The sequence below is a fragment of the Vanessa cardui genome, chromosome 1, assembly GCF_905220365.1.
Source record: "Vanessa cardui chromosome 1, ilVanCard2.1, whole genome shotgun sequence".
NCBI lineage: Eukaryota > Metazoa > Arthropoda > Insecta > Lepidoptera > Nymphalidae > Vanessa > Vanessa cardui.
This window is the reverse complement of record NC_061123.1, coordinates 13,876,296-13,900,151: the sequence shown is the minus strand read 5'-3', so window position 1 is coordinate 13,900,151 and position 23,856 is coordinate 13,876,296. Positions and strand designations below refer to the sequence as shown.

At 32.9% G+C, this 23,856-nt stretch overlaps 1 protein-coding gene across 2 annotated transcripts in view; it reads right to left on the bottom strand.

The window, feature by feature from the left end:
• LOC124534043 (lachesin-like) overlaps positions 1 to 23,856 on the bottom strand; it is a 107,038-nt gene that overhangs the window by 5,491 nt on the left and 77,691 nt on the right. For both annotated transcript variants that reach the window (XM_047109683.1, XM_047109693.1), the window contains exon 7: positions 11,176 to 11,295. In XM_047109683.1, the coding sequence (XP_046965639.1) occupies positions 11,176 to 11,295 (120 nt within the window). The remainder of the gene's footprint in view (positions 1 to 11,175; positions 11,296 to 23,856) is intronic.

Below are 23,856 nucleotides of genomic sequence, written 5' to 3'. Positions count from 1 at the left end.
AACAAATACAGTATGTAGTTTTTTCGCTACAAATAACACGCATTTGAAAATTATAGCAGTCTGTGATAGTAATGTATAGGCTTTTTGAAATTACGCCTGTATTAAAAGGGAGGGGATGAAACTCAATAAATTAAGTGATCTTAATGCTACCCTCGTTACAGCGTCACTTATCGGTTGCAGATTAGATGATTCTCTTAAATGGCATAGATTCAAAATATATCGTAGATATATGTAAGTTTTTTCACCAACTTTGCGGTTCTGTAAGAATTTCCTTCTTATTTCACTCTTGAAATTTGGACAACGATAAATTTTGATACGCCATTTTGATACGTGTATTCTATAGTAATAATTATAATCTTCAGTTGAAAAATATAATCGTTAAAGTATTCACCCCAAGTATCGACACTAATTATTTATTTAACAATTAAAATAAAATCTTACTAATTTAATAAAATATACTATACTACTAAGAACAAATGAAATAAAATTAGTAAAAATAAAAATGAAATTCATTAAAAAGTAAACAAAACTATCAAGGAACTACAAAATTAATCTTTAAAATTCTGGTGTATATATATTTTTAACAATCTCTTCATCTCGACAACAATTTAGAAGTTCACAGCCTATAATATTATATTATATAAACGCCATCACTAAAATTTTAACTTCGCACTACCATCTGTATGCCGATGACTTGCAGCTCTACGAACACTCTGCTGTCAATGATCTTGCCGCGGCTATTAGCTCCATAAATGATAATCTCCACCGCATTTCTCTTGGTCCGCTAAATATGGTATCACTGTCAATTCATCCAAGTGTCAAGCCATCATTATAGGTAGCAGGAGACAGTTAGCTAAGCTAGATGTTCTGACTCTGCCCAGCCTAAGATATAATAATATACCGATAGAGTTCAGTAGTAGTGTTAAAGACCTCGGCATTATCATTGACAGTAAACTCACTTGGGGGGAACATATTAAAGAAGTTTCTCGTAGGTTCTACGCCACTATGCATTCCATGATGCGTTTAAAAAATTTTTTGCCCATGGAAACTAAAATCCAGCTCGTTACTACCCTCTTGGTTCCAATTCTTGATTACGGGGACTCCTGCTATCTCGATCTGTCGGAAGAACACCTGCATAAACTTAATCGTCTCCTTAACACTGGCATTCGCTTCATCTTTAGCTAACTAAATTCGACCACGTTTCTCGTTTTAGGAAACAGTTACACTGGCTTCCTATAAGGGAACGTAGATATACTCGGCTTCTATGTCTTCTCTACTCTATTCTTACCGACCCTAATGCTCCCACTTACCTATCCTCTAAATTTTCTCTTCTTTCCTCTACTCATAATAAGCCCTTACGATCCTCTCAATTCCTTACCCTTTTCATACCTTCCCATAAATCTGGCTTTGTTTCCAACTCTTTCTCTCTAGTTGCAGCCCGGCTTTGGAACACTTTGCCTGATTCTATTCGTAGAGCTCCATCGCGCGATTCCTTCAAGCGCCAAGTAAAAGAATTTTATCTGTCGTCTGTCAACACTGTGTGATGTCTTTTCATCAATACCATTCTCATAATTGGATTCATATATGAATATATATATACATATTTATATTTATGTATATATGTTAAATATTTATGTACTTATATATGTATATGTTTGTGCATATTTATGTATATTATGTATATGTATATTTATGTATTTTATATTATGTATAACATCGATTTAATTAATTTACTGTATTATTATTATATATACATATGTATAGGGGTCTATAGGTATGTATATATTTTAAATTTTTCTTTAACTTCTGTGCACACCCTACTGACTTCTCTCCTGCACTATTCTGGGTTGGCTGGCAGAAAATGCTGTAATAGCGTTAAGTCCGCCCTTTGTACATGTTTGATCTGTGCAATAAAGAATAATATAAAAAAAAATATATATATATGTAATTAGTATAGGCAATGTTGCATTTAACATTCTAACAATTCAGGTTCGCGTTCTATTATGAGTTTCGAGTTTCTTGTTACAGTTCTTAAAAATATAATATATTATATACATAATACATTGTGGGATTATGACCTCGATCGGTTAATATAGTTCCAATTCCAAAGTAAAATGATAATTAACCGACGATCACTAAAATTAGCACCTGAAACTAAATTTAGTTTTGATATCAACTGTGTGCTGTACTTAATTAAATCACGATGAAGTAGTCCAATTTTAGAAATATTTTGCGATGAAACTCGGGGGCAGAACAGTAGCGTTTAGCGTGGGTGAAGCCATCAAGAACAGTTGGTATAAAATTATACTTCGTACAGTCCAGATTATAAAAGAAAAGCTAGATCGAGTTCGCAGAAATTTATATTGATGCAACAAAAGCGAATACAAATTCCCGGTATTGGGACACGACGCGACTTTTTGTAAATACGTCGACAGTGCTGTCATTTTAATTATAATATTCTTATAGACAGTGGTGAGATTATGTAGGAATTCACTAGAATCTCACTCGTGAAATGTTGGCAATCGATTTACATTGAATATTTTGAGTATCGTATAAATGTTATAATTTAAATTTAACGCGCTTGTTCTACGATGGGTTTCGGAAGAAGGAGAACAGAAGTAATATATCGTTTTTTAAAAATTTTTTTTTACGACCTCCGTGGTCGAGTCGTGTGTACATCCGTTTTCATGGGTACGCCACTCCGCGGTCCTGGGTTCGATTCCCGGCTGAGTTGATGTAGATTATTATTAGTTTTCTAAGTTGTCTTGGGTCTGGGTGTTTGTGGTACCGTCGTTACTTCTGATTTTCCATAACACAAGTGCTTTAGATACTTACATTGGGACCAGAGTAATGTATGTGATGTTGTCTCATATTTATTATTATTTTATTATTTATTTATTCTTTATTGTACACAACAAAGAGAAATTAAAATATACAACATAAATTTGGCATTAATAAAAGAGGCAATTTTGGTGACAACATACAAAGCGATCTCTTCCAGGCATCCAACGGTAGGATAGTTCATAGAATATGAGATCGGTGGTGCAGTAATAATAAAAAATAACGTAACAATAAAATAACATTTTTATAATCTTAAATGAACAAATAATAACATCATAAATCAATCAGAACCAATAATAACTAATAACAGAAATTAATTAATAGACAATAGCCAACAACACAATAATTGTTGTCAAAAGAGAATTCGCGCGAAAATCAACATACTCAACTCTGCGATATTTGATCGTGCATTCTTTTTATTTAAATATATTACGCCACAAAGAATTGAGGCATTAGTTGAGAGGTTAGCTAAGAATACATATCTTCAGTACAAGCTAATTTGTAATATTTTTTTCAGTTTTAGAAAAATAATATCCTATTGTAGTTTCCGGATAAAGACTTACTGTTCAGTTCGAGTGCTTACCAAGTAAATGTTACCCGAAGCGCATTGAAAATAAACGGAACGCCTTATCATATCATAGCTTATACAACCACAGTATAAAAAAATCAGTTTCTAATGAAATCTGTACACTCAAAATATGTATCTAATGTGTACTACGTATTATATAGATTTCATTGACGCTATTATTGGTTCTCCCTTTATTCGATAGGCACGAGCGTTTCCGATCATTTATATTCTGGCACTTCCGACCATTGTCCGCCCGATACCGAAGTGAAATATGTTGTTTCGACATGTTATGCGAGTAATATTACACGTGATCATACACTTTGTATGTATAACAACTTGTAACTCGAGACTTTGTCAACTGTGAAACGTAAAAAGTTTTTACTTTTTTTTACGATTTATATTTACTTTTCATGTATCTGAGTTATGACATTCGTTCGGTAACGCAAGTTACTATTTTTATTTTGTATATATGTTACTGTAGAAGCTTGGACTACGGTTAATCCTTAAACTACCCAGTAAAGCCTAATATTTACCTATTCTTAATAGTAAATGTCCAAACGGGTTTGCGTTTCTAATAACCTAACCTAACCTAACATATACTGAAATGGAATGGTAAAAGCCCGAAAAAAAGTCTCATTTTCAGAAATATTTACATTTACCAACCCATGTCGGTAAAACCTAAGACTTACTCTTAAATCTTAAGATTTACCGTAGTTCGACCTTTTACAGTAACATATACCTACATTTAAAACCTTGTAAAATAGTAAGGCGTATTTATTTTTGATGGTATTTCTCATCAGAGATTCGCCAAAATTGCTTATGTTAGATTTTATTGATAAACAGTTGAGAGCAGAATAAGAAATGGGCATTTTTTTATTCTTCGCCACAACACACTATCTGTGATACCTTATTAAAAATGTTTATTATGATGGCATGGACTACTTGATTTTGTTTCATGACTTGGGAATAATTGTTATAGATGAAACACAATGTTTCGTGCCCGGTTTTAATTTAATAAATGATGAAAACCCACACAAACGTTCAGTAATAATAAAACCCTTTTAGGTAACATATCTCAATTTAAAGGAAAAATGAACGCTTATTTCCGTATTTGACTACGGAGGCCAATCTTAAGATAGACCAGTCGACATATTGAAGTGCAAAACAAATCTGAATACTCAAAAAGAGAGATTTTCTATTACCTCATTTTCAGTTTAAGAGATCAGGCGCAAAACCAACAGCTTTTCGTGCTTTCTGAGACAATGAAGTGTACATACTTCTATAGAACGACCCTGTAACATTATCGGCCCGATCTTGGTTTTGAATCCAGGACCAAAATTGGGACCTGAAAGAATCGCTTCTAAGTGCTCATTTACGTTCCACAAGTTCGACGCTGTGATTTGCCAGTGAGATATTTAAAAGATGTTAAACTTTTATTCAATTGATTTTGTTGCTACTACTTTTATTTAAAAGCGTGACAAAATCTACTATTTTTTAAATTTTATAAACATCTGTTTCTGTATTTTGAAGATAAACTTTGTACTTTTGTGATATTAAGTGGTTCTGATTGTTAATTATTTGTTCTGAATATATACAATCAGAATATTTGACGAAAAGGTTGACGACATCAGAACCATTTCCGCTTACACCCTTTTTAAATGAAGAACAGACGGAATGGAATTATTTTTAGATTTTCTTGTCATTTTTGTGTCGAAAAGTCGCCAAATGGTGATAGGCTGTCTATTTCTGTTAAGATTCTTGAACATTATTTTGAACATTATCCAATTTGTTGCAGCAATTCAATTTCTAAGTTCAATTTCTAGACTTCGAAAATATAAAAATCCGGACATGCTCGTATTTCTTATTTTTATAATTAATTGACTTAACCTGAATCTATATGCTGTTTCTATTTATATACAATTATGTATCTATTAAATTGACTAAAAAAAGACTCGCCGAGTTTCTTTCGCCGGTTCTACTCAGGTCAAGGTGTTCCTTTTTAGGAACCGGTGGTAGTGTTTAATTTGACCATCAATAAGAAAATGTTATGCGTTGAATAAAGTAATTTGAGTTTCAGTATAAGTTTTCATTAGTATTTTAGTCAGAAATTTGGTGTACCATATTGGATAACATTTGGAATCTCCTTTAGTTGTTCTCGAAACATCCATGTTTGGCATATTCATTGCATGAACTCACGAAATCATACAGAGTATGTAGAGTATATAAGTTAAGTTTTCTCTGATAGTAAAACCAGGGAAAATCCTGTTTGGCTTGTCTGATCTGTCTGCTTTTTACTACTCACGCCTATTGACTGAACATACCAATGGACGGACGAAACCCTATCACCAACTATGCATGTGTTAGGGTTTAGTATATTATGCTGGTTTCGTCTAGTGGCTAGCCTAAAATCTATAATTCTGGAGGTCCTGGGTTCAAACTCCAAGTCACATCGACATAAAGTTGGGTTTAGAATTTGGTAGTGTTTCCACAAAATAGCACCTAAAATTGTCGATCTTGTGCTTCATCTCTTTACGGTCACATTTCGCGTTCCATCGACTTTCGAGACTGCAATTGCACTGTTACTGCTCACTCGTTTGCACATATAAAACAGGAACACAATATAAAATATGGATCCACTCGTAATGCTTGCAGATAGCACTCAAGAAAAATCATCCTGTTCATAGTCTAATAGATTGCATTATACAAGAATTCATATTTTTAATAAAACATTATAAAACAGATTACTCGCTATTTTTATTCTCATAAATATCGTAACGGGAAAGCTTCAGTAGATCATCTTTATCCGAGATATTGTAAGTACCTCGTTACTTTATCCGCTGAGAACGTTTAAAATGTGTAAAGAGCGAGTCGGTCCACCGATTCCGCTGGATTTTCGTTGTTAGCTACATTATTACTGCGGTCGAGGGTCAGGTTGCTTTCTACTTGTCCTATATTAAAAATAGCTTGAATTCTTTATATATTGCTTATTTTTCCTTTTTTTTTTAAATATTTTCTTCATTCCCATTTCGACGTTTTGGTTTTATTAATGTTTTTGATTGTTTTTATTACGAAGTTTTTGCATTCTTATCACTTTATTACATTTCAAATTATTCGAATATGAAAACGGTGGTAGTAAAACAACCGTAAATAAATTAAAAATTCATTCGAAAATGAGCCTAATATATAGCGTAATTAAAATCTAAAGTTTATTATTATTTTCAATTAAGTTGTTTCGTTTATATTGACATATTGTTTCATTTTACAGAATCGATACTTGCCAGTTGTTCATTTCATAAATCATAGTACAAATATCGCTAGTTAGTATTATATATTTCTAATTGAAAGGTTATTTATAAGGCAAGAACGTTGACTGGACAGCCGGCTGTGGGCTTGAGTCCGTATGAATTGACCACAAATCTGCGGCTCGCTCGTTGCAACTGACACCTTGCTTGACGTTGGTCTGCGAAGGACACACCCTCTTTTGTTTATAACCCAACAAGTTTATTAATTAACGATAAGTGTCGATAGCCAAGCTGATAATTTAATTTTCATTATGCATAGCAAAACAAAAACAAAATTATCTATAGAATAAGTAAAAATTATATTGTCTTATATGAATACTTCATTGTACCCGTATTATGAGATACTTTTCGTACGGTTTCGTAAAAGCAAAGAAGGTTGATGTCATAAATTCTCATATTAATATTCGGTGTTTGAGCGAAAATCGATAAGTCTGGAATTTTAATTAGGTTTGACAACAAAATTATGGCAAAAACTGCAGAGGCTGTTTCGGTCGCCTGCGACATCGGACACACCCATTCCATGTCAGCTGCGGCCGCCCTGCCGCTTGTCCCTGCTCGTCACGCCTGTGTATTACCTAATTTAATTTGTACTCCTCGCAATTTATGGCCTACAGAGCCGTCTGACCGTCCATCACCTATATTTGTGACTATTGTAAACAGGCCATAAACAAATCAGCGTGCTCGAATAAATGATCAACAGAACGCAACATATTATAACAATGTTTTCAGATATCGAAAAGTGAATATAAAATTGAATTTTATTTGTGTGGATATTGTGATATGTGTGAGTAAATATCGCGACTGTAGCCTAAAGCAATTTGAAGCGGGCGGCCGGCGGTCTTTGTTGCATATCGGGCGGTAATAGAATTTGGTTCGCTTTTTGCGCGGTCAGTCGCTCCGGCCGCGTAATGGCGGGCTCGGTTGCCTTTGTAACTGCATCTAAATCTGCCCCCACTACAATTCTAGTCGCGAAATACGATTATGATGTGTTTTATTTGTTGTCTATAGAGCATTTGAGCAAAAAAACACCGTACGAAACTATGTGGCTACGAATGTAACTGACAAAGAACATAAAATAAACATATGTCGTTGTTTTAAATAAATTTTTCGATATATAAATAAACGAATAAAAATTACGTTAAAATAGCCCATTAGCAGTTGAAAAACAGTGGGTAATAAAATTAAACAAATCTTTGGAACTTATGCGAACGGCCCGAAAGTCATCGGTTTAAAAACAATTTAAGGACCGCATTGCGAACAACTTTTGTACGTTTTGTCGGTCGGGGGCAGCTGCTTTTCGGCCGCACATGCCGTGGGTGCACTAGCGAGCAACGTAAATCCATTCCTAACTCGACTTTAGTGGCCGGTCGTTGTCGCGCGCTGCAAAACGCACTATCCGGGGATATCGGCGCCTCTGGAATGTTCCCCTGTTTGCATTAGCCGTATTCGAAAATTGTTTCACTTTCGAATTCGGAATGCATCTCTTTGTCCTATTTACATGGAGTGGTGCATTTCGTTAAAAGTTTGTACAGGCTGAGCGAAAAAGATCGAAAAAATATATTTTCACTGAAATATTTGTTACAAAAAAGCGACGCTAAATTTAATTTGCCATACACAACTTTATTCGATTACGTGTTACTATTCATCTAGAATACTTTATACAATATTTTTAATATCTATTGAATTGGAAATTAAGAATAAAAAATGTACGTTACGTCTATGCTCTATCAGTTCTTTCGTCTTAGTTTAATGAAGAAACATAAGAATGACATAAAATGATACAATAAAGTTAATTCCGCCTACATCGTTGGCAAAGAAAACCTCCCATTTAAATACTTCCTACGTAATCATTTCAGCGAGTTGTATTTTTGACCATCTGTCACCTGGGTACTAAATAAGCAACTTTCATTCCCAGGGTGTCGTTGTAATGAGAAGTAATGAAGTTGCCGACCCCTCTACGTTTTCTTAGGCTAAGAGCCTTATTTATATTAGTTAGAACGTGTTTTTATACAATTTCCTTACTTCCATTCGTTTTGTTAATTATAAAGACAGTACTCTGTATATTATTTTTGGCCTTAACCTTAATTTATAGTTTCAAACGACAAAAGTTTTAGACGAAATGTCTCATGGTATCTGTATTATCATTACTCTGTATTTACATGTGAAAACGTAACAGTACAAAACGCTTCTAAAAATGTAATAAAGTTAATTTAATATTAGAATTTCTTTCAGGTTATTAATTTTTCCCGCTCCGGCAATATTTTACGTTGTCATCCCTTCGTATAATTACGGGGCCGTTAATAAGTTGTAACATTGACGCTATGTAATCAAAGTCAAAATAAATCGTTACGAAATGAAAAACCGACATGAAAAATACGATATATTTTTTTATACACGCTGTATATTACCTTGAATCAAATAATTATAAAGTTATTAAAAATGTAACATTATTATCACATATATAAACAATCGGAAATATTACCCTTCTTTCTAAGGATAGTCCAGGGTTCAACATATCCTTTGACTATACATCGCTTGTTGTTTCTTTAAGCGCTGCTGTATTGACGCTTCAAAACTTGCAATTTTAGTTACAGCGACACATACGCTAGATTATGAGATTTACGTTTTAGTGACACATTAGTGGATACAGAGAATTCTTAAATAAGTGTAAGAATGAAAAAAATTGAAATAAACATATGTGATCTTATAATAAAAACAAAACTAAGCACGATGAGTCGAGTTGGTGTACTCGTGTTTAAAAAAAAATAGTCAAGTGTGAATCGTAATCGCTCATGAAGGGTTTTGTAGCATTATCTTTAATAATAAAAACAAACGATATGAACTCAAACTCAAACTCAAATAACTTAATTCAATATAGAAGCATTACACTTTCTTATTGATGGTCAATTGAAACACTATCACCGGTTCGGAAAAGAAAATACCTTGACCTGAGAAGAACCGGCGAAAGAAAATCAGCGGGTTTTTTTTTGTTTGTCTCATATATTATATAAATAAACAATTTAATATGAGATGAAATAGCCAGGAGGCGATCGTTTCATTAAATTATATTAGTAGAGGGTCTCCCATATACATTTTACATTACCTATAAAAATTTCAATTGTCTATTACGATTCACGAGATATAGGCTAGTGTCAGATGGATAGTCATACGGAAGGGAGCTTAGTAATAAGGGTAAAAACCCTTTGGGTACGGAACCCGAAAACTAATAATGATTCGCGTTCAAATCTAGTAAGGATATATAATCATACGCTATTTTTATTTTCAATTAATAATTCTATTTTTAACTAATTATTAATTGATCATGTTGTGCTAAGCAAATTTTCTTTTGTAACTTTTTTTTTCTACCTCAGATATCGGCGTCCGTGCCTTGGGTTACTTGTGTTTTCATTCCAAATTTAAAATTAACAAAAGCTTAAACATTTACGACAAATAACTTTATAACTTATATATAACATATGTATGGAAATCATATGGAAAACATCGTGAGGAAATCTAAAACCCATTCATTTATATTATGACGAGAAGCCTTTGAAAATTTACAAGATGTTTGTCTTAATTTTTTTTTAATAAAATGTATTATCTAGTGAGCAAGCTACTAGCCCACGAGGCCTGTCAGGATAGATAGTAGAAATATGAATAACGACCTCTTTAATGACTACTTTAACGCTTTCAATGTTCTTTATGAATAATTAAATTAGTTGCTTATTCCGTTCTTGAGTTTCGTGCCTGAGACTTAATAAGCTTTATGAATTACGAGTAGCTCGTTAAATATCGGACTTGTCTTTATCAAAGTATATTAAATGTTTTTTCTGCGTTTCCGTATTTGCCTGTACGAGCTTGTGATGTCCATTGAATAAAATTCGCTTTTCATTTCATAGCGCTGTAGTGTTGTTAAGGACGATGGGAAATTTATAAGGAATCGTTTTATGGTATGAATGTATATTTGAATAGCTTATGATGTTGCAATTATTGTATTAATTATTACTAGGTACAAGTTCCGACTTGACGCGGGTACAATAAGGACTTTTAGACCTTTTAAATTGAGGGACAAACATAAAAAACAAAGTTGATATTTATCAGTTTTTCTCTACTATAATATGTATATTATATTATTTATATATTGAATTCAAGAGGAATGTGTATATATGTAGATATGTATATATAGTCACCTATTCATCTTTTTTTAAAATCGGTTCGTTGATGGCAAAATTTATTAGTTTTTTTTTAATATATTTAAGTTCTAAATATATGTACATATATATATAGTTCTAATGCTTTGTATAAACGGATATACTGCATGATAATCTGTTGCGTAAAAATATATCCTAACATATTGTTTATGATATTTAATTCCGAACTGGTAATAAATTTGTCTTTAATCAAACAAAGTTATTTATGTATGTGTGTGTTTGTGTGTGTGCGTAGATATGATATTAAGCTTACCATTCTCTCTCGTCCAGTAATTGATGGCTTTAGGTGAAGCCTCCACGTGGCACTGCAAAGTGACATCTGTGCCGGTCGGCGCGCCTACCAGCTGATTCGGCACTTGTACCAGAGGGTGGACTGCAAAAAATAATTCTTATTAATTAGTTATTCATAGTAAGTCGCTTAGTTCTAAATTATTCTTAATCGGTCATTATTATGGTCTGATATGTGTTTGTGTGCCTGTACAATAGCTTACACACACATCAAAACGGAAAATTTGCATGCAAAAATATAGTAAAAAAGTATTTTGCAGGATAACCATGTCAAAATAAAAATACAATCGAATGAATGCGTAATGTATTATATAAGTTACATTGTGCTCGTGTTACAGTTTTATATTTGAATAACTATTCCACGAGACTTTGTTGATTATTTCAAAAGCGTTGAATATCATTTATCTACACATAAATCAGACGGTGATTTTGTAAAAAGCAATATGATTGAATTTTAAAGCTGTTTGAAAGCATCCCTTAGTAGGAAACATTTTTTTCATGGTTTAGGAAACAGTTTTGTTTATCAGCAAGAATGCAACCACAATTATTATACGTGTAAAGATAATGTTATAATTATAGAATTATAATATTTGTTTGGTTATAATCCGATTAAATTGAGTGTTTATACGATAATTGTTCAACTGATATCGCTTGTAGAATCAGCCTCTGGGGCAGGAAAGTTTTCGAGTGTCGGTCACGAAACAAAACACGTACTTTGGGCAGGCCCATTTCAAGAGCGATGTGCGAAGCGAGGCCAGTACAAGACACGCTATTGTGGATATATTTTTTTTAAGACATAGTTGGCAAACGATCAGGAGGCCGCCTGATGGAAAGTGACTACCACCACCCATGGACATTTGCAACACAAGGGGGTTTGCAGGTGCGTTGCCGGCCTTTAAGAAGTACGCTCTTTTCTTGAAGGTTCCCATGTCGTATCGGTTCGGAAAAACCGCCGGCGAAAGCTGGTTCCACAAAGTGGTTGTGCGAGGCAGAAAATGTCTAAGAAATCGCGTTGTCGTGGATTTTCGGACATCAAGGTGGTGCGATATCCTTTGTGGAAGCCTTTGTCTGGACGAAGACGTCTGCAGTGGACGTATTACGACTGACACGGTGATGATGACTATATAAGATCTCTTTTTTTCAAAGTGAAAGAGGATATGGTCCACAAGTGGTCTCCACCGCCTATAAATTCATAACCGCCCATAATATAATGATTATTAAAGCGAAAATGAAGAGTAACTTAAGTATCGTTTTTATCAAGAAATACTCGTGAAAATCAAAATCAAAATATACTTTATTCAAGACTTTTGGATGTTAAATGTACAGCTTTTTTTAAACGTAGAGCTATCAGCAATTCAGAATGCAGATTCTACCGATAAGAATCGGAAAGAAGTTCAGTCGTTACTTTTTTCCAAAATTTTAAATACAAAATTAAATATATAGGGGGTATGCTGAGGTAATAATACTCCCTTATTATAAAATATATGAGAAATTAAATAATTTAATAATGGAACATGAATGTTGTATTTGATGATCTTTATATTTGTTCATAGTTTTTATATATATTATAACTAGGCGTTTCATAATGGCCATATAAGTTGATAGTATTATTTAAGCGCGTTATGAAAAAGTGTAAACTTTTATTATGCGCACAAAGAATATTAAAACTACGCGATGAAATCGTTCACTAAGCCCCCAATTAAATATCAAGACACCCGAAATTGACAAATTAACAACTTGAAGTTATACGTGGCAAACGAGCAGGGGCTCACCGCAGGAAAGTGACTACCACCACCCATGGGCATGTGCAACGTTTTACTTGTAGGTGCGTTGTTAGCCCTGATAATGTTAATTAATAATGTTTAAATTTTGAGTGACTTTTATAGTGTTGTAGAAAAGAACAAATTACATTTATCACAATAATCATTATTTTTATTTTATATAATGATAATTATTTTTTCATTTTCATTTTTAAAACCGAAATAGTCCCGTGGTTAGAACCACCGATACCCGATGATTGCGGGTTCAAACCCAGACTAAATTAAAATTGAAATTCTGCCACATGTGTATTCAACCAACCCGCATTGAAACAGCGTGTTGAAATATGTTCCAAGCCTCAAAGGGAGATAAGACCTTAGTCCAGCAGTTTTTTTCTTTTTGTAATTAATACTGTAAGTACTTAAACTCAATATACATAGAGTTCCAATCACACGCGGTCGCGTACACGCAGTTTATGCATTCAAATCATTCCATATATCAATTAAATATACTGAACCAACAGCTTAACAATTTACTAAAATATAATAAAGGATATAAATTAAAAAACTTTGAAACCGCAAACGTTTTCTGCTATTTCAATTTTGAGTATATGAAATAGCTATTTTACAGTAGCCGACTAGCGGTTTGCGATGATGTATACTGACCGCAACATACATTCAACGTTTTTGTGCGTACGATTTTCATATTTAAATAGTACATATTAAGGTTCGTTATTCACTGGACAGTATTGACAGATTGCATGCGTAGTGCAGTGCTGTAAATACACATATGTATATTGCAGTTTAACCCACATTTATGTTTACACAACTTTTCATTTATTTGCAGCGCTGTTTGCGTTGCTGGATAGATACGGCCTTTTGCATTTCACAGTTAAAATAATCCGAGTTTATAGGCTTAGGACTATTTAATTTCGCATAATATATGAAATTATATGATTTGGAGTCGAGATGGCCCAGTGGTTAGAACGTGTGCATCTCAACCGATGATTGCGGGTTCAAACCTAGGTAAGCACCACTGAATATTCATGTGCGTAATTTGTGTTTATAATTCATCTCGTGCTCAGCGGTGAAGGAAAACATCGTGAGGAATCCTGCATGTATCTAATTTCATAGAAATCCTGCCACATGTGAATTCCATTAATGGAATTCACATGTGGTAGGATACAAGCTGTTGTTGTTGTTGTATGACGTAGATTTAGTAGATGTGTGTGTTTGTGAAGCCCGTGTGGGTATATACCGTACAATCATATTCTACCGCCAACCAGTAAATTCAGTATTATACTTGTGAGCCAGTGTAACTATAAGCACAAGCGACATAATATATTTTAGTTTAAAGGTTGGTGTTTTTTTTATGGAATTGGTTGGCGGACGAGCATACGGGCCACCTGATGGTTAATGGTCACCGTCACCCATATACAATGACGCTGTAAGAAATATTAACTATTCCTTACATTGTCAATGCGCCATCAACCTTGGGAACTAACTACACTTGCTCACTCACCCTTCAAACTGGAACACAACTATACTGAGTACTGTTGTTTAGCGGTAGAATAACTGATAAGTATGTGGTACCTACCCAGACGGGTTTGCACAAAGCCCTACCACCAAGTATGAGTAAGAAATGATAAATAATATATGACGGAGCGTTGATAGTTTCAAATGATGTTTTGTATTAATCATAGTTTGTCTTTTGTTAATGGCGTTTATGTTGTTTATGATCAATTGTTTGTATCCGGTCTGATAATGACTGTGATTATTGTTATAACAAATTGTTTATTTTTAATCTAAAATTTATGTTAAGATCGGCTAGTCCCTAATAGTAGTGTGTCATAAATCGTGCTGACAGATTTTATTCAACTTGTCAGCGTCGCACGAGGCAGACATGGTCTAACCTATTGGCTTTCAATATAAGTAAATCAACTGAACCGTATTATATTTTGTGTACATTTACAATTACAATTACAACCCACTTTTATTTCTGATATTCCGCCATTATCACACCCGTTATACAAGATTACAGCCAAGGTAACTTTAAAGGGTCCTCGGGCGATGTATAGTGATTAAATGTTACTGAAAATTTTCTTGCTACCAAGGTTGGGCATTGGTTTTTTTTAAAAATGGTTAATATTTCTTACGGAGTCAGATTGTGGATGATGGTGATCAATTGATAAAAAGAAGCCCTTGTCTTAACATACTTATTGCTATACATATAAGTATAACTAAGAATCGTTTAACTTTAATATTTTTTTATTTTTCGATTTTCGAACAAAGTTTTAAATTTGTTGTATAAAATTTTAATATATTTTAATTTAGTATTGAAAAGTATGACCAACGTACTTTGACATCAAAAAAGTATATTTACATATTATATTGATTTGCATATGCAGAGCTTCATTCAAATCGAAGGGAAGGCGATGAGATTATCAAATTATTTAACTTTAAATCTAATATAAATTTTCTTTACAAAATAAAGCTATAATATATGATATAATTAAACAGTAAGAAGTTGACAGTCAAGTTTATAGTTATAATAGTCTAAAATAATAGCAAAATACCTGTATTACAATACTTTGCTTACTATTTATAGCTTTTAATTTTATTTAAAAATATTTATACGACTCAACATAAAAAATACGCGTTTTTTATTATTAAGAGTCGACAATGCGTTAGTGCATTCCTGCACCCAGCATATTTGCTCAGCACGCCTCGCTTCGCCACTTCGCGGCGAAATTCTGCACTTGTCAGGTGTTTATACCAGAACCTTACTAGTATCGGTATTTCTTTTTTATTTAAATTACTTTGTTGTAAAATAATTTACAAGCTTAAAACAAATTTAAAACAGAGGTCGTTTAAATGAAATCCGATGCATCCGATCCAAACAATGCACTTATTGTTTGATCCTTTACTTTTTATAAAAATATTTATTTAAAATATTCAATACAAATTTAAGTATAATGAATATTACTATTTTGTGACGTAACGCATTTGTTAGTGAAAAAGGTCGTATGTTTTTAAGCTGTGAACATTTTTAAAGCTTGTTATACTTATTATACTTGTTGATAGAGTTTTGTTCGAGCCCGAAAGGGTAGGTACTCTAAACTTCTCATATATTGTACTAAAGAAGCAATGCTTAGTACTGTTGTGTTTGAGCATGAGCCAGTACAACTACAGTTTAACTACAGTCATCCGGGACATAACTCTGTTCCTTCATCTCAATACCCAAGGTTGTGTAAATTATTTTTTTATGGCGCCAATGTCTAACCATAAGGTCAGCTCGACCGCCTAATAACTTAATAAAAAAGTAAAAAATTTAATACTTAGGCAGATTATTGTCGAGGCTATACCAAGTTACCATACAGTCTTTATTATATGAAAACTATTACAACAACAACAACAACAACAGCCTGTAAATTCCCACTGCTGGGCTAAAGACCTCCTCTCCATTTGAGGAGAAGGTTTTGGAACATATTCCACCACGTTGTTCTAATGCGGTTTGATGGAATACACATGTGGCAGAATTTCTATGAAAATTTTCACATGCAACCTGCATGTGAAAATTTCCTCACGATGTTTTCCTTCACCGCTGAGAACGAGATTAATTATAAAGACAAATTAAGCACATGAATCAGCGGTGCTTGCCTGGGTTTGAACCCGCAATCATCGGTTAAGATGCACGCGTTCTAACCACTGGCCATCTAGACTCTATGAAAACTATTATATAAACATAAATATGTTCAATTTGTGTATATATATATTTACCGCTTGCTATGTTTGGCATAAAAATTTAATTATTACTTATAACTATTTACATGATTATAGTATAGTTTTTCTTTCAGTGATATTTATTTATTATCTAAAGATTTTATTCACTACCACAAAGTAAATGGAATAAGAGGCGGATTTAATGCCTATTTTTTTGGCATTCTCTGCATTTTAACGTTTAGGTCAAACAGAAAACGATGAAGATAATATTTAATAATTAACAATACATCAAAATAAACAAAATAAATATCGATTTATACTCTCTATAGTAAAACAAAAATAATAGTACATTATAGATGTCTAGAGAATCATATTACGGCTATTGAAAATTTTAACGTGTTTAGTTTAGTGCGTTCCAATACATTTAATCTAATGCGGGTAAAACCGAATGGAATACAATCTTTTAAATAAAAACGGATATATTTTATTTTTTCAGATTAATAAGTTTCGGCATCGTTTTGTTGATAGCAATAGCAGTTGCTATAGATATGAATTTTTTATTCACTGTGTTGTATTTGCAGATATATGCCGCTGCACATCGATTTCAAACGTTCAACCGATCGCCAAAACTATTGGTAAACACACAACTTCTACCTTAGTATATCATACGTAGATTGCTATAATCACTAAAAACTCTTTTCAGGAGTTCTGTGTTCCATTTTTAAAATAATTCAAATACGGATGAAGCCCCGCTATCATCACTACTTATTATAAAACAAAGTCGCTTTCTCCGTCCCTATATTCCTATGTATGTATAAATCTTTAAAACTAAGCAACGGATTTTGATGCGGTGTTTTTAATAGGTAGAGTGATTCGAGAGGAAGGTTCTTGTATATTATACACGGACAATATAGTAAAGAAACACTGATAATTTTAGATGTGATGTCGTAAGCAGACAAATTCTATAGTACAGTGAAGACGGAGCGGGTCGCTAGTTTTTGAAATAAATTAAATGCGAGTAAAGCCCCGAGGCAGTGTAGTATTAGGTATGAAATAGAAATTTTAATTAGAGTAATATAGTTTTCAAATGTTAGTCGGTCTGTTTTCCATCGTCGCTTCGCCACTTCGTGGTAAATTTTCATTGCATTTGTCAGCTGTTTGCTTAGAGCATTATCCCAGGACCGGCTTCCTGGATTGTGTTTTCGTCGGACTAACCGTTTGTTCGCAAATTAAACTCGTATTCTCATTGTTTTTACATCTTATGAATTACTCCGAATATTATAATGTGCAGTGGTGACGCAATGAAAATTTTGTTAAAACGCGACGAATAATTTTGTTAAAGTTTTTACGATAATAATTTATGTTAGCTATAAATAAGACAGAAAGAGATTTTTTACCAAATAACAGATATATAATTAATTAAAGGAATAGCCTGGAAAGTTTCAGAATATTGGCAATTGGCAATGGCAGCAGATTGATTTGGTCTGAAATTATATATCTAGTATTTCAACTCACACTTGTTAGTTCAATCACGATGTTTTTTTCACAGCTATTTCGCAGATTTATAATTAAGCACTTATCGGAATCCTCGATGTAAGTGTTTTATCTATTGGGCTAACAATTTTGTCTCATCTATTTCTGCATAAAAAGATACCCAAAGATACCACTAAGAAATAATATTGTTGTATCGAAACCAAAATATTCTTTATTCGTGTAAGCTCATTGAGGCAATTTCGAACCGGTTATTCGACATGCAAATTTCATCAAGAAACCTTTTCATATATTGATATAAAAATGTCAATTAAAAGTATCCGCAATAGTTACCGTATTAAAGTATTATAATTATAAAATTCTAAATAAACTTTTCGATATTCCTTTAAGTCTGTTAAGAGTGAATTAAGGAAAGAATTTTCCCTATTCGCCTTAGATTGCAGCTTATTTGCGGTTATTCTCTTTGACCGTCGTTATGATCCTTTAGACGGCTTTTACGACTTCAAGTGGCCAATTTAGCGAACAAAATCTGAACAATTATTTTTGTTCTAATTAATAACTCGAAGGGCCAATAAGGATCGCCTTTTGCTTGTAAATAAATCGAAATAATTAATTGAGGAACATAACTTTATCGAATATAGATTTTCGAATTTTCAATAAATGTTTTATATAAAATTTCAAAACAAATTTTAACAGAGTTGATTAAGAAATTTTCGAACGTATAAGTAGCTTAGGATTCTCCGCAGCAATCAAAAGTTACGGGAGTTTTCTCGGGAAGGATTCCGCGCGGAATTCTTGAAGTGACAGTTTGATTAACAGAGCGGCGCACACGCTACGCCATTTTCGGATCGCGGTGTTTTGTAGTCAGCACTAGGTTGAGATTTTATCGAGATTTCTTGCTTTCTTGCTAGCTTAACGAAAACGTATTTGTTGGTTAGAGCGCATTTCCTTACTGAAATTTACAGTTATCCAGCACATTGTTCTTATTTATCTAAAACTTGAAACGTTTGCGGTTTTTGCAACTGTAGAACGAAAAATGTTTGTGATGTATTATTATAAAAAAAAAAACTTGAGGATAATATCGTCGTCTGTAAACATCGTTATAAATCCACATAAATAACGGCACTGCAGAGCTTATAATCTCCAAGAAAACGTTTGTTTTAGATTAAACCAAGAGACTCGGGGTAATTGATTACGATTTGTTCACTTCGCTGAAGCGTTTCTTTTCTCTAAACTCATTTACCTGCCGTCTCGAGGCTCCAGTGAATCAACTAAAAGAAACTCACCGCGTTACGAGGCACTTACTGTTACAAATGAATTGCTTTACTCGTACCGGTCCAAAGAGTGTTTTTTATGTTCCCGTAGGGCGGCCGCAGGTCCGCGATAGGCCGTTATCATTCGTTTTCGGGGAAGGAAATTTAAATTAAATATTTGAGAGCGTTAATTTTGTCTCCTCATCGAGCGAACACGACGCATTCTTTGCGAAGTAATTAAACTGAGTGAAAGGGTTCCTGGCTGTAGTTTGTTTGTTCGCCTGAAATTGCGTTTCCTATGAAGTGAATTTCTCTTAGTTGTCACTAAGAGAAGCGCGCTTTTATTATTTGTTTTATAGATCCGAGTTTAAAGTGCCATACCACTAAACGTTGTTTTGCTAATGAGACTTACATTGTCTTTGTGCGAATTTCGTTCGTATTATTTTAAGATTTCATTTACTAATTATATTTTAATGATGCTTTCATATTCATTTGAATTGTTCTGAATTTTGTGAAAATTAAATTTTAATAAAAAACAATCTTGCTTCTAATAATATTGCATAGAATGTATTTATACAATATATAATTTTTAGAATTATATATTGTTAAGTTAGTTTTACTGGCAAAGGATTAATTCGGCTACAAGGGCTTTGTGCAAGCCCTTCCATATGATACACCGACGCATACATTCTGCAGCAAGCAGTAAATCTTAGTATTGATGCATTCCGGCTTGTTAGGCGAGTGAGCCAGTATAACTAAAGGCACCACGGACGTAACATAATGTAAAGAATGTTGAAATATTTGACAAAGCCAAAGTTTATGTGTAAAGGTGGTCACCACTTACCATCTGGTATCCCATTTGCCTATTTAATTACACAATACATATAAATTGTAATATCTTGTACGTTTTTTTTTTCTAGCTGAATGAATGTAGATTAGCATTATATGAAATGATGTCAAGTTAGATAGTCCAAAGCTTTTTACATTCAATATATATATGCGATATACTTTTAACATATGTAGGTTAATAAACAAGTATGTACACACGGCAGTCCAATCAGTCGAGTGTTTACATCGGTACTGCCAATAACTGAATGCAAATACCTATCGGACAACGCTCGGACCGGCAGCGGCTAAAGCCTCGAAAAACTTTTACACATATTGAACTAAAACCGAAAGTGGACCGATCCAATTCATGAATTTAGAACAGTTAATTAACGTTGAAAAGTATGCCAGCGGTTAATTGAATTAAATGAATGACCGAAGTTTAGATTTTGGTTTCAATTACAAGTTCAGGATGTGAGTTTGAATTTTATATAATGGATTTGAAAATGGAATACCTTTGTTTTTTTTTTTTTACATGTGCCTTTGTTTATTTTGTGAAACGAGCAATCTGAAACAATTGATATCAACATGTGTTGTGTGTTATAAACCAGTTGATTTAGTACCTTTTTAGTTTAATATCATTTGATATGCTATTTAAACGCTTAAGATCAAGAAAATATGGTTCAATTTTTTTTATAAACGCTTAGGTTTTTACGATTTTCTTGATAAATCTTCGTCTCGAAACTGATACGATATCTTTTATAATTCAAATTGTCTCGCTGTTGACGCACTCGTGAGATCTCAATGCAAGTAATATGATCGAACGCTTTGTCGAAATTAATATAAAATTTCATGAATTTTATAAACAATGATGGATCACTGTCCTGGATGCTTCCGATAATATTTTTGGAATTCGGGCATCATTCGTTTGTATTATATAAATATACTAGTGTCCTCCCCGACATTACTTGGCTGCTAATTTTACTAACAAAGAAAACGTATGCTACAAATGAGTATTAAAAAAAATTGACTAATAATGACAAAGTATTACTGTTACCAGTTTTGACCACCAATCTCGTTTTTTTTCGTAGCACATAATTTGGAGACGGTAATTTGTTTAAATTATTAATTAGAATACTAATGTGAAAAAAGACAATTGTTAATCTATCTTAAACAGCCAATATAACTAAAATTTTTATCATAATGAGGAATTATAATTAATATAAGAAAATAGATAAATAATTTTTAGTATTAGCACTGTCCCATAGTCGGTAAAAACAATATATTCGTCTTAAAATTGATAGTACATTGTTTTCGTGTATCTCCTGATGTTTATTCAGCGTTAATTATGTAAATTTATGAAAACTAAAAGTTTTAGGTCAAAAGCACCGTCAAAGGTTAGAATTTTTTTATGAAATATTACTACACTCTTTCTATTAGTAAAAACCGGTTAAAAATACAAGTGCTTTACCATAACTTAGCAAAATATACTGAAAGCGACTTAATTTGATACTATTTACAGATAGTGCATTATTTAAAAATAATTTAACCTTAAAATTATGCCAATTAAATTTTGTATTAATACTTATCGAAAATATAATAAAGAATTAGAATGTATGTTTCATTATATTTCATTACTTCTATTGAATACATGCAAATACAATAAAATAAAATAAAGACCCGTTCTCATGTATGCTCAAGCAAAATAAATTTTATAAAACGCTAGGAATTAATAAAACTATACAGTCTATTTTTTTAAACTCTCAGCGAGAATATTAAAACCTACGGACGCATTTCATTATGAAATATTTGAGTAGCTTAAGATTAGTTTTTATTAAAAATTGTTTTAAACTAGATATAACTAGTTTACGTCGGTGGCTTTGACTGATTTGAGGGCTGGTTTTATGTTTCTTACATATTGGACTATGCGTATGCAATATTTCACAGCGATCGGTTGATTGGAGAAGACCTAAAACCGTAGCAAATATACAAACTCATTTTCACTTTAAGTCTAGGTTAGGATGAGCGTTGTATTGTATTTGTAATTAAAAAAAATGTATAGTTCGGAATGCACGAAGAAAATCAAAATCCGTCTGTCCGCTCTTAAGTTGAAATTTGTTATTTTTTTAAAGTTCACTGACCCCATCATAGCGAAAATGTATTCCGATTAAGAAGGTTTGCTTTCAGGGCGTAATTTAATAATATTTATTTTTTTACGAAAAACATCGTTACCAAATAAAGAGGCTCGTTGTGAGAAAAAGGTTTTTTAATCTTAATATGCAAAGCTGCAAATTATTTACGAAATTAAGTAAGATTTATTTTACAGGAGAGTCCAACTTGCATTAGATTATTGTATTTTCATTCCTATATTGTATTTGTCACTTGTATATAAGCAACAAAGGCCGAGATGGCCCAGTGGTTAGAACGAGTGCATCTTAAATTCTGAATGCGGGTTCAAATCAGGTAAGCATCACTGAATATTCGTGTGCATAATTTGTGTTTAATTCATCTCGTGCTCAGCGGTGAAGGAAAACATCGTGGGGAAACCTGAATACGTCTAATCGAAATTTTGCCTCATGTGCATTCCACAGCATTTGAACAGTGTGGTGGAAAATGTTCCAAAACTTTTCCTCAAAGGGAGAGGAGGCCTTAGCCCAGCAGTGGGAAATTTACAGGTAGTTATAATACACTATAGTAAATAAGTACCTGTGTGAATATTATTCACTTAAATCAATAAATATATAATTTGTATGCTGCTGTCATGAATTAGAAGCAAATTGGTACTTATATTTAAAGCATGTCGTGTCTACATAACCAAATGTAATCATATATAATTTTTGATTATTTGTATACCTTTGAAAATAAAATTAAATAAGTAAACATTATACTAAATAAAAACCTATAAAGTGTGGAGGTAAATACGGGTGCAGACCAAGATGGAGTTTATAACACGAAATGCATGCTCCAGACGCAAACCGGGAGAAATTGCGTACCTACTTGTTTATTAATATTTCATATAAAACCTTCTCCGAAGTTCACTGAACGATTATAAGTTTTATGTATATTGATTTAGATAAAGTTTATTCCAGTAATGCAGTCAAAAACATTATTAATTCGAGTGAACACTGGAAATAACTATTTGTTTCGTATGGAAATATTCTATTCGAATACAAATATAAAACAAAGCGTGTAAATATTTTTAACTTTATAATAAAATGTGTTTTGAAATTTATATTTCAAAGAACACAAACAAGTGTAGGACGTGCTAATTAATAGCGGGAAATTGTATTGTTAGTCTGAATTATTAATGGTAAACTAGGGTAAGGTCACACTACATTTTGACTTGTCGTTCATCATTAAGATCATCATTGATTTATAGTTGAAAAAATGTATGTTTCGCTATGATTAATTAATGCTTCTAAGATAATTGTTACCTCTGCTCTCTGTCCTCACAGAGAGGTAGAGGTAACAATTATCTCATCATCCTCATGAGTGAGCCAGTGTAATAGGTACAAGGGGCTTAAGACTTAATCTTAGTCCCCAAGATTGGTGGCGCATTGGCGATGCAAGGAATATTTAATGTTTCTTACAGCGTCA